Source organism: Penaeus monodon, chromosome 39 (genome assembly GCF_015228065.2).
Source record: "Penaeus monodon isolate SGIC_2016 chromosome 39, NSTDA_Pmon_1, whole genome shotgun sequence".
Classification (NCBI taxonomy): domain Eukaryota; kingdom Metazoa; phylum Arthropoda; class Malacostraca; order Decapoda; family Penaeidae; genus Penaeus; species Penaeus monodon.
The window spans coordinates 33,793,022-33,807,082 of NC_051424.1; the positions used below are offsets into that span (position 1 = coordinate 33,793,022).

Sequence of the window (14,061 nt, forward strand, 5' to 3'; positions counted from 1 at the left end):
CGAATCGCATCGTCTGCTTTCGCGCCGTCCGCCCCGAGTATAGACGACCTGAGGCGATGTAAACAAGACGTCAAAGGAGAATCCAGCCCCCTTTATCTCCGCTTCCAATTGTCTAAACTAAAATAAAATTCTCTTAAAACCTTCATTAGTCGAATCCAAACCCCTCTTCGATGGATGCGATTCCTCTCAGACCTCCTCCCTGTTTATTTCCACCCCTTCCTTCCACCGCTTATAGTTGGCAAGATGGCAGTGATGGAAGGACCTCTGAGCAAGTGGACGAACGTGATGAAGGGCTGGCAGTACCGCTGGTTCGTCCTGGATGACAGCGCAGGACTCCTCTCCTACTACACGGTGAGGAAGGAGGAGGGTGAAGGGCGGGTTGGGCTCTGGAGAGCTGTGGGAGGGCGGAAGGAGGGCGGGGGAGGGATGGGGCGACTGCCCTCCCGCTCGCTCTGCCAATCATCCTCCCTTCTGTCTCTCCTCCTCTTCCACTTTCCTTCTCTGTCTTTCGTGCTTGCGTCTCTCTCTTTCCCTCTCACTCTCCTGCATGTGCCTGGTCTCCCTCCCTCCCTCCCTCTCCCTCTCTCCCTTTCTCTCTCCCTCTCTCCCTCTCTCCCTCTCTCCCTCTCTCCTCCCCCTCTCTCCCTCTCTCCCTCTCTCCCTCTCTCTCTCTCTCTCTCTCTCTCTCTCTCTCTCCCTCTCTCTCTCTCTCCCCTCTCTCTCTCTCTCTCTCTCCCCCCCCCCCCCTCTCTCTCCCTCTCTCTTTATCTCGATCTTTCACTACACAGTCCAATTGCGGACGTGTAACACCACCTAAGTGTCTCTCTCTCTCTCTCTGTCTCTCTCTCTTTTCTCGTTCCCCTCTCTGTCTCTCTCTCTCTCTCTCCCCTCTGTCTCTCTCTCTCTTTTCTGTCTCTCCTCTCTCCCCCTCTCCCTCTCTCTCTCCCTCTCTCTCCTCCTCTCTCTCTCTCTCTTCTTTTCTCTCTTCTCTCCTCATTCTCTCTCTTCTCTCCTCTCTCTCTCTCTCTCTCTTTGTCTCGATCTTTCACTACTAAGGCCTATTGCGGACATGTAACACCACCTAAGTGGCCGTCTCAAAACCATATACATAAAGGAAGCCGAACATGAATTTCCTTGAGTTGGTGCTTGCATATACTTAAAGTGGTCAGTTTTCTTTCATTTGTGCTTTCATTATTAGTTTTGTTATTAATTTGTTGCTATTTTTAATGATTCATTCTACTTCTGATACGTTTAGTTGTGTTTGAACCCTTCTTCTCTGTAATAATGATTTGCATAAATGTTAACCCTTTGCCGACGGGTGACTTCCTGATGCGTAAGCCCTCTCTCCCGGGTTGTATTCATAGTGGCCCGGGCCCCGCTGCTGTGGGCTCATATCTTCACCCTAGCGACCACTCATGCCCAATACCAGCATCCCTTGCCTTTTCTTCGTAATACTAAGAATCTGTGTTGTAATTTCAGTATTATTATTTTCTAAGGTCTCTATTTACCATATTTTCTGATAAATCAAGACAGTAGGATATTTTTGTTGTTATATAGACTCCATACTTCATTATTCATTATTCGCTCTATAGTCTGAATAAAATAAGCAGTGTGTGGTACCATGGAGTTGAAACAGTGGTTATTTTATAAGATAAACTTTAGTTTCAACAGGTTTATATTATCACTTCCATATTGATATAATTCTATGTTCAGTGTATTTTATAAATACGGTGATTTTTTTTCTTTCTTTCTTTCTTTTTCTTTCCTTTCCTTTCCAAAATACATATCAGTATTTTCACGTGGTTTTATATCATCACTTCATGAATACTATATAATATCTCTGGCCAATGTAGTCGATTACTGACGTAAATTTTTTTGATGCTGAGTGACGTAATTTATATATATATATATATATATATATATATATATATATATATATATATAATATAATATATATACACATAATATATATATATATATATATATATATATATATATTATATATATATATATATATTACACATAATATATATATATATATATATATATATATATTATATATATATATATATGTATGTATGTATGTATGTATGTTTATGTATATAGATATATACACTATGTGTGTGTCAGTGTGGGTGTGAGTGTGAGTGTGAGTGTGAGTGTGAGTGTGAGTGTGAGTGTGAGTGTGTGTGTGTGTGAGTGAGTGAGTGAGTGAGTGTGTGTGTGCTGGCACAAGTAATTTTTAAAGCAATTATTATGGTAATTATTGTATTGGAATTATGTTATTATTATGATTGTCATAAGGCAAAAAGGAAATTATATGTGTGTTTAGAGTTCCATTCCACTTGACCTCATAAATAGGTTCAGAAGTCAGTACATCTGATCCTAAAATAACAAAGGTCGGGGAATTAGAAATAAGTTTGGCAGAAAACTGTTTCTTTTTTATTTTGCCTGAGCATTATTTTTCTTATTGTTATTTATTCTAATAGGCCTATGATTATTGTTAGGATTGTCACTGTATATATTTACTTAATGACCATACTGAGAATGGTGGAGTCAGTGATATTCGTGGATTGTTTGTGGATGGCCAAGAGTCTCAGAAGTTGTTGGCTCGAGTAACAGGTGAGCTTACTTCAGAAACAATTACCTTGTTATTTATTTTTTAAGAAAATATTATTATTATTATCATTATTATTATTATTATTATTATTATTATTATTATTATTATTACTATATTAGGCCAGTTACTTTTTATGTATATGTGTATTTAGATAACAAGGCATCTTTTACTGAGATATCAGAAGGAAAGAAAAAAGATCATTCTTACCCTATCACTGCTCTGTAATCTGTCTGATATGATTCACTTATGATTATTTTTTTTCTCATCTATACAATATCATAAATTCCTCCAGCATGTCTGTCTCATTCATGAAACAAGCCAGATTTTTTTCTTCTTCTTCTTCTTTCTTCTTTTTTCTTTTAAGTTTCATGAAGGTAGATTGAAAGTAGATTTTGTATTCTGGCATTTCAAGAGCTTGCTTTTATGCACCATAAGAGTTACCCCTCATGTAAGAATGAAAATGGGGATCACTTATCAAAAACATGCCAGTGAGGAAATGTGTGTTTAGGTATAGGTATATGTATCTAGTTTTGTAAATAGTAAAATGACAACTGTATACCAGGTGACTATGTGATATTTAGTAGCATGACATGTTAAAGGAAACAGTGGGAAAGGAAATATGTAACACAGTACCAGAATTCATTCCGAAGTTACACTCGCCACATAGCATGAAAAGGAACGAGACTGAATTGCTCAGGGAGAGGAGGGCTTCCAGGGGAGTGGGGGTGAGATGATAGCATGGGTATTAGGCAGAAAACTTGCCAGACAGTAACACTACATTCATCTCATTTTTAATGAAAATGCGGTGGGAATAAAGACCATCATTTTGACAAGCCTTGCAGGACTAGGTTGAATAGGACCGACCCCACAGGATGTGGCATGCCGTAATCATAGTGAACAGAACCCTAGAGGTTAAGTATCAGACTTAGTAGACAACATTATGTATATATTATTCATGCAACAAAGCCTCAGAAAGATGCCTGGCAGATTTTGGCAGTCACTGCAAGATATTCCCAAAGTAGTGGCATGTAGGCCTCTAGAGATTAAAGATCCCAAGGTATTTGTACATTTACTGGGGCATAATGTCACCTAAGAGGTATTATGTAAATGACTAGATTCTGAAGTCTACCTTTTTAGGGGTACCAATACTTTTTGCTGTCATTTTTTTTTTTTCTTCTTCTTCTTCTTTTTCTTCTTCTTCTGCTTTTCTTGGTTTACATGTAAGTTTAATGCTTGTTCCCTTAAATGAAAGTAGAATGGTCATGCTAAAAATTGTGAGGGAAGGAACGGCCCCTTTGATAAAAAATTAAACATAACTATGACGAAAATGGAACTGGGAAGAGGTTGGCCGAATTGGAAGGACAGAAAAAACGACTTTGAGTGAGGGTCATGATTGACTTGCTTTAGCCCACAAACTGAAGGCCTCTTCCTCCTTATCCCCCCATTGCAGTCCAAGGAGAAGATGGTGCGAGGAGCGCGCAGAGGTTGTGTGCGTCTCAAGGGAGCGGTGGTTGGGATTGATGACGACGACGATTCCACATTCACCATCACTGTGGATGCCAAGACCTTCCACTTCCAGGTGAGTCAGCTGGAGTTTTAATCATAACCATTTGCTGCTGTTATTATCATTATTGCTAATGTTGTTATTATTATTGTTATTTTTATCATCATTATTATCATTATGGTAGAAATGCACAATGCACAAACTAGATTTATTGAAAATGAGACGAGTTTCAAAATCAACAACAACAACAAAAAAAAACATGGCCCAAAATCAGGGCATTAGGCCTTCTTGATTGGTGACACTCTTGAGTCACTACTCGCATCAGACCCTCAGTGTCAAGAATCCTTGACTCCTCTTCATAATTATACAATCTCTTTTTTTGTTTAAGTGTTTTTTTCTCATTTTACTAATTTTCAAGGTCTCTGTATTTGTCATTTTATATGCTATAACAAGAGGAGAATAGACTCTTTTCCCATCCCAGACTCTATATCATCTTTCTAGGTAGTTTACAACTTTGTGCAATAATAATAAGAAACATTTTGTTATTTGCTCCACTTTTTTACTTTATTTGTATTATTCAGTTTTCTGTAACACTTTCTGTGCTGAAGGTCGCAATGGGCAGGAATAGGATCCTGAGCATGGAAATAGTGCTTTTCCAGCCATGGCTCATTTATGGGCGGAAATAATGCAAGAGCCCAGACCTAAATGCCCACTGAGTGTAATCTTTGTGCTTTGTGCACTCCTGGCGCGCCATTGCATCACCTGCCCTTCAGCCAGATTTTCACATGACATGTCTGGCACATCACTGGATCCAGTGGGTTAACCAACTGATGCAGGGAACGTGCACAGTCTACAGTGGTTTTATTTTATAATCTGAAATTTTATGAACTTCACCAAGGAGTCTTTCACTAGGATTGCATGAAGGCTTACGTGGCCTCACCTCTTTACTTCATACATTGAGTTTTGGGGGGAAATATTATTCTGTAGTTATTATTGATTCCTTATTATTAGGATTATTTTATTATTATTATTATCATCACTATTATTTGATGATGATGATGATTATTACTTCTTTTTTTTTATTATTATTATTATTATTATTATTATTATTATTATTATTATTATATCATGAAGAGCAGTTATAACTATATTTTGTTAAAACAATATTATTAGCAATAATAGTAGTAGTAAAAAGTAAAGTGTTTTATCAGACTCTGGTGAACCAACCTTTTGGGTCCATCAGTGTGTAAACAAAACACAATGAAATAAAACCATACAACCATAATAAACAAAGCTGCAGAGATACACTCCCAGCATCAATGGTTTTAGCGATTCCATCTCATAAGATACAGTTAACAAATTTTTTTTTTATACATATAGTTTGCCTAAAGGATTAACACAGCAGTAACCTCTTAATAGGCACATGACCCAGATGAGCGGGAGAAGTGGATCCGTGGCCTGGAAGACACCATTGTCAGACACACACCGTCCATTAGGGTAAGTGCCAGTGGCGTTGGATTCTTCAGATTCTCTTTATGTGTTCAAGTCTTTGTATATATAATTATCCAATTTGTGAGACTGCACTATGGTTAAGATTTTTTTATGACAACTGTGTGAAAGAGTATCTTTTTTTTTTTTTTTTATGATTAGTTGTTTAAATAACAGCTGTGAGTAATTTTTGATAGAGAGAAAATCTTAGCTTGCAAGGGTGGATTGGATTGTTGAAATGGTTCAAGCTGTACTGGAAAAGCTAGATAGGATTATAAAGCCATGGAAGTGAAAGACTTCCTTTTGAAGGAAATTTGATATGTACTTGTAATATCAAAGGGAAGCCAAAGTAACATTGTGTCCAGTATCTATCATCTACTTGATATGCATTTACAACTATCAAATTAGTAAGGTCCCTTCATCACTAATGATTACCTTGAGAAATTAATGCATTTCTTTTCTTTTCTCTACCTTCAACAGAGGTGGGATCCCTCTAAACCAGCTCCCACCATGGCAGACTTCGACAAGAAGCTAACGGAGAGTGACGCATACCTGCAGCTCCTGATCGACCAAACAACTGTCCTGGAGAAGCACATGTTGACAACGGAGGATGAAGCCGACAGGCAGCGCTGCCAGGCAGTCATCGGAAATATTAACAATGTATTGGAGTCTATTAAGCATTCCATTGTCCTGCTGCAGGTGAGTGTTTGGCTTTGTCAGTTGACCGGATTTTATTTATCAATATTCTTGGGCATATTTCAAGTTTAATTCAGGCTGAGATTAGTGTTTTCTTGCATGTATTTCAAAATTTATTCAAATGGACGTGAAATTCATTGTCAGATTTTGCAATTTTTGTGAAATCTTATAGGATTGGGTTGCTTATTTAGGATTAAGATCAAGGAAGTCTATAAATATTTTTTTTTTTTTTTCAGATAAGTTTTGTTTTGTTTGTTGAAATTAACCTCTTACTAATTCTTGTTTCATAGCTAATGATAAGTCCTACATAATGATATTAAGCCTTATAAAATGAGTACCTTGGGCCTCGGAAATTAAGCCTCAGCCAACTCACGTGTGGCCATCTTTCCAGATCGCCAAAAACACTGCTTTTCCAGTCAACGGCGTTTACCATCCCTGCAATGCCATCCCCGAAGGAACATCTCCGTCTGCGTCATCTTTAGGCGGAGCAAGTGTTGGAGGAGGTGGGGAGGGGGGTTCTGATGGAGGAGGAGGAGGATTGAGAGGAGGAGTGTTAGTATCCTCAACCGGGGAGCCTGGAGTACCACTCACTGTTTCCCCAACAGTGCAAACGGGGATCGAAGTGGGTCGGGAGTGCGCCGAGGCAGCCAACGCGCTTGCAGGGATGCGCCAGAGAAGCCCAGGTAAACCTTGAGAGATGCTCTCTCTCTCTCTCTCTCCTCGTTCAAAAAGGTATAGGAAGTCCATAAGATGTTTACCATAAAAAGAATGATTGTCTTGAAATTCATTGTCGTACAAACTAGCATTCCATTGATGGAAGTAATTTTTTTACACATAAAGAAGGAGAATTTTTTGGCATAATATATACCAGTAATCTTGTTGTTTTTTATATTAATGGGTTAAAAATGACTGCCAATGTATTCCTAGTCATTTGGTACAGAGGTGAATGATTTAGTTTAAAAAATGAAAGGTCATATATATAGAAAGAGTTTAAACATATGCAAGAAACTGTTTGTTGCCAAACAAGCATGCAAAACCTGGTCAAGCTTGGGTTTATTAAAGGAAGTGCCATTTAAAATGTTCTATAATTCATCATCTATATTTTGTTAATTCTGGAACAAACTCTGATGCTGTGTAATGATAATTGTTACTCATGTAAATCATTGTGCTCTGTTAAAAAGAGAGATAATCAGAGATGGAAAGTGATATATATATATATATATATATATATATATATATATATATATATATAGAGAGAGAGAGAGAGAGAGAGAGAGAGAGAGAGAGAGAGAGAGAGAGAGAGAGAGAGAGAGAGAGAATGAATGCAAATGTAAACATAGCATATCATTCACAAATATTGATGATTATACTTTGTCATTGGGTTCACTGACAAACAGCAACTCAGTTTCATAATATTTAAACATTGTATCAGATGTATCAACCTTTTAAGATTTCAGTCTTCAGATTCTTAATTACAATTGACCAGTTTTCTTAAGTTGTTAAATCGTCTTGATTGGATTACAGACTCTTTCTATCATAGTTTTACATCACTCCTTATTTTATTTCACACCTGGCTTTTTCCCATGCTCTCAGTTTCGTAACCCTAGAAATGTGACATGCTTCAGTATCCATTCAGTGGCCTGTAGTATATGTCTCAAGAACCAAATGCTTGTTTGAACATACTAAATGGAAGGAATATTTTGCTGCTGGGGATCTTCATTGAGGTTATTCATCCTCTTTTCCTCATCCCCAGGGCATCTCCCTGGCTTAGTGATAACCCATGTAATATAAGCTGAATAAACGCTCCTATTCTGCCAATTGGTCAACATTAATGTTAATGGGGAAACTAGAGTTAACTTTGAAAAGTTATCTCCTATTTATCTTTCTTCCTAAATTGCTTTGATCAGATATTTGTATTATCTTTTAAAGGTGATTCAACAGGATTACACATCTTTTCGAAGTTATTATCAGAATGTAGTACCATAAACACTTCCTTTTGTTTCTTCTTTCCATCTTTTATCTTTCCTCCTTTCCATTTTCATGTGTGCGCTAGCCTTGCAACTTTGACAATTAAGGCAAATTTTCTTGATCCCCCCCCCACAGTTCCCAGCACCCTCGTCCCTCCAGACAGCGTCGTGCCCGAAACCTCCTATTCCAGCTCCGAAGATGAGGATTTCTTTGATGCTGATGAGTTTGCCAATGCAACGCCAACTCAGAGCCCAAGGTGAGTACAAGCCTTTTTGCTGGGGCCAGTCAGTAAAGTCTTGCATTTTTATTGACTTTTTTTATTATTGTTACGGATTTTTCTTTTTTGATATATTTTCCCCTATTTTTACTCGCTCTTTGTTTCTTTATTCTTGTCACTGATTATCATTTAAGTTCTACAATTGTCATTAATATTATTATCTTTGTCATTGTTGTAGTTATTATTATTATTATTATTATTATTATTATTATTATTATTGTTAATATTATTATTACTACTACTTTATTTTTATTGTTATCATCATCATCATCATCATCATCATCATCATCATCATCATCATTATTATCATTATTATTACTGTTGTTATTATTGGTAATATAATGAATTTTACTATTATTATAGTTTGTTGATAATACTTTTTATTAATACTATTTTTGGGTTTATTATTGTTGCCATCGTTTAGTCCTTATGTTATTAATGTGGTAATCTCTGTTCTTATCATTACTCTAATCATAACTGTTTATCATTTCTCCTTATCTCTTTGTTTATTTAAATATTTATATATTTATTCTTCTGGATTTTTTTATTTTTTTATTCCATTTTTCTTTCTTTTTTTCATTTTTTGTTTCCCCTTTTTTGATAGTTCCAGGAGAGCACACACACGTAGAGATGAAGGGTAGAATGATGGTCTCTTCTTTATTGTCTATATATTTATTTATATTTTTTTTATCTGTTGCTTGTTTTTTTTTTTTTTTTTTTTTTGTTTTTTTTTTTTTTTTTCTTTGCAAGAATTTGCAACAGTGAAAAGATGAATGATGCAGTCATAGCTGGGAGTGAAAGAAACAAGGAAAGGAAGCTGATTTTAGTGTGAAGTTCTTTTTAAATGTATGCAAATAGATGTGTGTGTGTGTGTGTGTGTGTGTGTGTGTGTGTGTGTGTGAGTACGCATATATGTGTGTGTGTTTGTGTGTAAGTGTGTGTGTTTGTGTGCATCTGTCTGTTTGTCTGAGTTTGTGCTTGTCTGTATTTTTTTGTTTTCTTTTCTCTTTTTTCTTTTTTTGTTGTTTTGCATTTACTACAAAATCAATATGATATTCAAGCCTGGCTTCATATTTCCAATATTGCTTATTGCAAAAGCTTAGCCTAGCTAGTCATAGTCTTGTCAACACACTGAGGAACTTTTCATAATCTTACCTATTTAAGACACATATAGAAAAAATTAGATTTCAATTGAGGACAGTAATTCCTCTGACACACAAGACTTAGGCCCTTAAGGCTCGCAGAGAAGAGGAAAGCAGCTGCAGATAGAGAGAGACCCCCCCCCACTCCTCCAACTCCCAGCATCTCCCATGACCTCTACCACCCCAGCCCCACCCCATGACCACCTCCATCCCCTACCCTTGATGGTATCCTCCCCCACCCACCCTCCATGGCATCCTCCACCCCTCCCTCTACCCCCCTGGCATCCTCCACCCCTCCCTCTACCACCATGGCATCCTCCACCCCTCCCTCTACCCCCATGGCACCCACCAGCCCCTGTCCTGCCCCACTGACACGAGAGGGCCACAGCTGCCCAGTGCCCCACCAGTGCAAGAATGTTTAAAAAGTCGTATTTATTTATAGGGTGATCTCGTGCCTCACAGCGCTGCCCAATAGCTGAGTGATTAACTTGTGAAACGGAGGATAGTTGTGGTGCAAGGTGCCGTTCCTGCCCTGGGGTGGAGAGGGCTGGCAAGCCACGTGTGGGAGTGGGGGATTGCCCCCCCTTGAAGGAGCAAGACCTGTGCTCGAAACTTCCCATTTCTCTCTCTCTCTCTCTCTCTCTCTCCTCTCTCTCTCTCTCTCTCCTTCTCTCTCTCTCCTCTCTCTCCTCTCTCTCTCTTACTCCTTCTCTTCTTTCTCTCTTCTCTCCTCTCTCCTCTCCCCTCTTCTTCTCTCTCTCTCTCTCTCTCTCCTCTTCCTCTCTCCTCTCTCTCTCTCTTCCTCTCTCTCTCTTCTTCCTCTCCCTCCTCCTTCCTCTTTTCTCCTTCCTCTCATTCTACTTCTTTTTCTGTCTCTCCTCCTAATCTCTATTTCTTATTTTTGCATTCTCCTATTGTGCCATTCCTGTTCTCCTTTTTCCTCACTTCTCCTCTTCCTCCCTCTCTTCTCACTCCCCTCACTTCCCTTTCATCACTTGCAGAATCTCATTCATAAGTTCTTGTGTTACTGAAGACCTCCCCTCAAGATTATTATAATTTTTTTTGTCTCTTTCATTTTGCAACTAAATGGCAGACTGTGATGCATTGTACTATGTAGAACACATGAATAAATGATAATAAATTGATACCAGGTCTCTCATTCTCTGTTTACACACTACAGATTGTGAATATGAGAATATGGAGTATGCATATAAGATGTGTATATGAAAGGGATTCTAAACTTGGGGTATTGGATGGGTACTTACTTGGATTCATAGCCAGGTTGTGTATGGTCTCCTCCTCCTCCTCCTCCTCCTCCTCCTCTTCTTCCTCTTCCTCTTCCTCTTCCTCCTCCTCCTCTCCTCCTCCTCTCCTCTTCCTCTTCCTCCTCCTCCTCCTCCTCCTCCTCCTCCTCCTCCTCCTCCTCCTCCTCCTCCTCCTCTTCCCATGTTCACCACTTTATATTTCCTGTATGTAAATCAACTGTTCTAGTAGTGTATCTGAAATACATGCTGGTGCAAGTAATGAGTGCTTGTTTCCTATGCAGGAGTATAAACGGCCAATTAGCATGTTAGTAACATTAAGTGGTGAATGTGGAAAGGACACAGTACATAGTTCTAGACATACTGCAGATGGAATGAGATGGTATAGTAAACACATATGAAGAATAAAACAGTGTTGAAAACAGTGTTAGATTCTGCTGAAAAGTTTACATAGTTCAATTGAACTTCTTAGATATTGCAAATGAATGTTGAGATAGATACAAGAGGGAGATGGGAAGATCATTTACTCAGTATTTTTGTTGAGGTGTCTTGCTTTTTATGTAAATATCATCTGTGGCAAATAAAAAGGAAGATATCTAAATGAAACAGTAGAATCTCAATGTGCAGTGACAGGAATAGGGGGAAAGTGCGAGATGTACACTTTGGGTGATAATCTTTCCACATTTATTATAAAGTACTTAAGAAAGAATTTTTTTTTTTTTTCCCTTAGTGTTATATATCTCTTTCTTGCTATATGAATACCTTTTTGCAGCTGTTATGTCAGATTGTTTATGTTTTATACTTTAAGTGTAGCATTTAGAAGCCAGTGAGGCATCTACACTATAAGCCAAATCCAACTTCACATGTACTTCACCATTACACCACGTGTGTGTCACTGAACATTGCTGCAAAATCTCTTACACAGCTCCCCTCCCCCCCGGTTATCGTGCTCCTCTCACGTTCATGGCTCAGTCTTCTCTCAGCGCTTAATCCTCAGCTGACAAGTCACTGTATGTGTATTCAAGATGACTTGCAGAAGTGCTGAGTTCCGTAAAGTCCAAAGCAGCCAGCCTCATCATGCAGGCTCATGCGCTAGGCATTGGTTAGCCTTCCTGCTACCTCAGGGAGTTAAGTCAGTGTGACATTCCCTGTGCTTCTGTCAGTGTGTCCCTGCATGCTTGCTATTGTGCAGGACAAACTGTGAGGAGTTGTGACTCCTCCTCAGACAGTGAAAGTGATTGTAGTGTATGTATGTGAGTTTGTTTGTAGATCATTTACACTGAACTTTAGGTCGATCTGGGAGGAAGTCACTTAGAGTGACGACTGTCAGCTTTTGGCAACCTTGGGGAGAGTCATGATGAGTAAGGGCTATTGCAGAACACGTGACACATGTGTAGAGGTGTCATAGAAGGTAGTGGCACTGGGTAGCCGGAGTAGAAGGTAGCTGTGGGGTCTCATGGCCAACTAGGAGGGAGTGTTAGTGACCCTTTGACTGTATGGGATACATGTGAGAGATTTGAGTGAGGAATTTTACTTGACTCTGTAACTGTGAAATGAGGGAGGGATTCACATCAGAGATTTGCAAGTGGATATGAGTGAAACTTCTCTATGACTAGGGATTTGAGTGAGAGACCGTATGATACTGGAATTTGAGTGAGGGAATTTCCCTGTAGCTGAAATAACTGAAGGGTTCAAATGAGCTATTTGACTGTGGGATAAGAGTGGAAGGCTTGAGTGAGCAACACAAGTCACATATCTGGGAGAGGGACTTGAGTCTGAGAGTTGCAAGTGTAGGATTCAAGTGAGTGAACCTGGTGAGGGATTAGATGGAAAGGGCACTTGTGATGGTGTGCATTGATAGTGGGGTCTGAATGGTACATGCTGTGGTTTCTGCCACCGTTACACATCTCTGTAGCGGGGTTTGAAGAAAGAGCTTGTTGAAGATGTCGACATGGGAGCCACTCAGATTCACAGAGGACTTTGGAACGTTAAGGTACTGTATGAAGTATAATGTACAGTGTAATTACTAGTATATCTTTTATCCCCCTTTTTTTCTAACAAATGACCCATCCCCCCTGTATAAAGCAAGAAATGTTGATGTTCCTCCCCTAGAGTCCCAGGTACACAAGAGTGAGTTTTGTGTACATCATAATTAATGCCTGGTGTGCCCCCATCAACACCATGTGTTTGAGCATTAATTTTGGGGAGCATGCCATTGGCCAGAACCTGAATTGTGTCTGTTGCATGTTAAGCCCTCTACCCAAACAGACCTTTTAGGAAGATACAACTACTTTAGTATGACTGTGTGTTGAATCCAAACACCAGCTTTCCCACATCTCTGCAATGTATTGGTGAGAGCTTTTCCATTTTTTCCAACTGTGAATATACTTATTCATGGTAACAGTGCTACCATTGTTCTCTACATCATCATCACTGATGTTAATGGTTGCCTTAACAAAGTAAATGGGATTTATTATTCATCTTTTGATTTTAGTACTGTTTACCCATTGCATTATGATGTATGCTCTGCCCTTGCAAAGCCAAATGTGTGCTCTCTAGAGCAGTGGAGCTTTGGGGTCATCTGGACACCTGACACCTTTGGATATGTGTCATGTTTACTATGTGCTGCCAGTCGTTATATGCACTTTAGAATTGTATCAGAATCTCAGGCTAAATACCTTCTGTGGTGTCATGAAGACTTTCAGATTGATCACATTCTGTGGAGATCAAAATCTTCTCTTTCCATTTCTTGGCAGCCCTAAGAAATAAAAACTTCAGGTGCAGTACTCTTATGTAGCTTGATACTGTTGGCCAATGATTATATTGTACGCTTTTTTACTGTTTTGTCGCAAGTCACACTGAAGTGATGTAAAGAATTTTTTCATATGATTTTTTTGTCTTCTTCTTCTGTCATTTGATAGTCATTTCAAAACATTCAGCACTGCTATAAGGAAAACAGTATATATCAATACAAAAACTTTTAATACTTGTGAAAGTACAGTGAAACTATGGAATACTTGAGCACCCAACTAACATCCATCTCACTGTAATGTGATTGGTGCACTTTCGTGTAATGCTTATAACAGACACAATCAACACTGAAC

The 14,061-nt window shown here is 38.7% G+C and overlaps 1 protein-coding gene across 2 annotated transcripts; it reads left to right on the forward strand.

Moving 5' to 3' along the window:
• Window positions 1-218: 218 nt before the first annotated feature.
• On the forward strand, window positions 219-10,373 carry LOC119597363 (oxysterol-binding protein-related protein 9-like). 2 transcript variants are annotated; one of them, XM_037946922.1, is made up of 7 exons: window positions 219-351; window positions 4,071-4,199; window positions 5,544-5,621; window positions 6,093-6,311; window positions 6,700-6,991; window positions 8,412-8,532; window positions 10,138-10,373. In XM_037946922.1, the coding sequence occupies exons 1-7, from the start codon at window positions 244-246 to the stop codon at window positions 10,172-10,174; spliced, it is 984 nt and encodes a 327-aa protein (XP_037802850.1). In that variant the 5' UTR covers window positions 219-243; the 3' UTR covers window positions 10,175-10,373. The 2 variants fall into 2 exon arrangements, with proteins under 2 accessions (XP_037802850.1, XP_037802851.1); XM_037946923.1 differs by lacking the exon at window positions 10,138-10,373 and adding an exon at window positions 9,158-9,253.
• The last annotated feature ends 3,688 nt before the right edge of the window (window positions 10,374-14,061 follow it).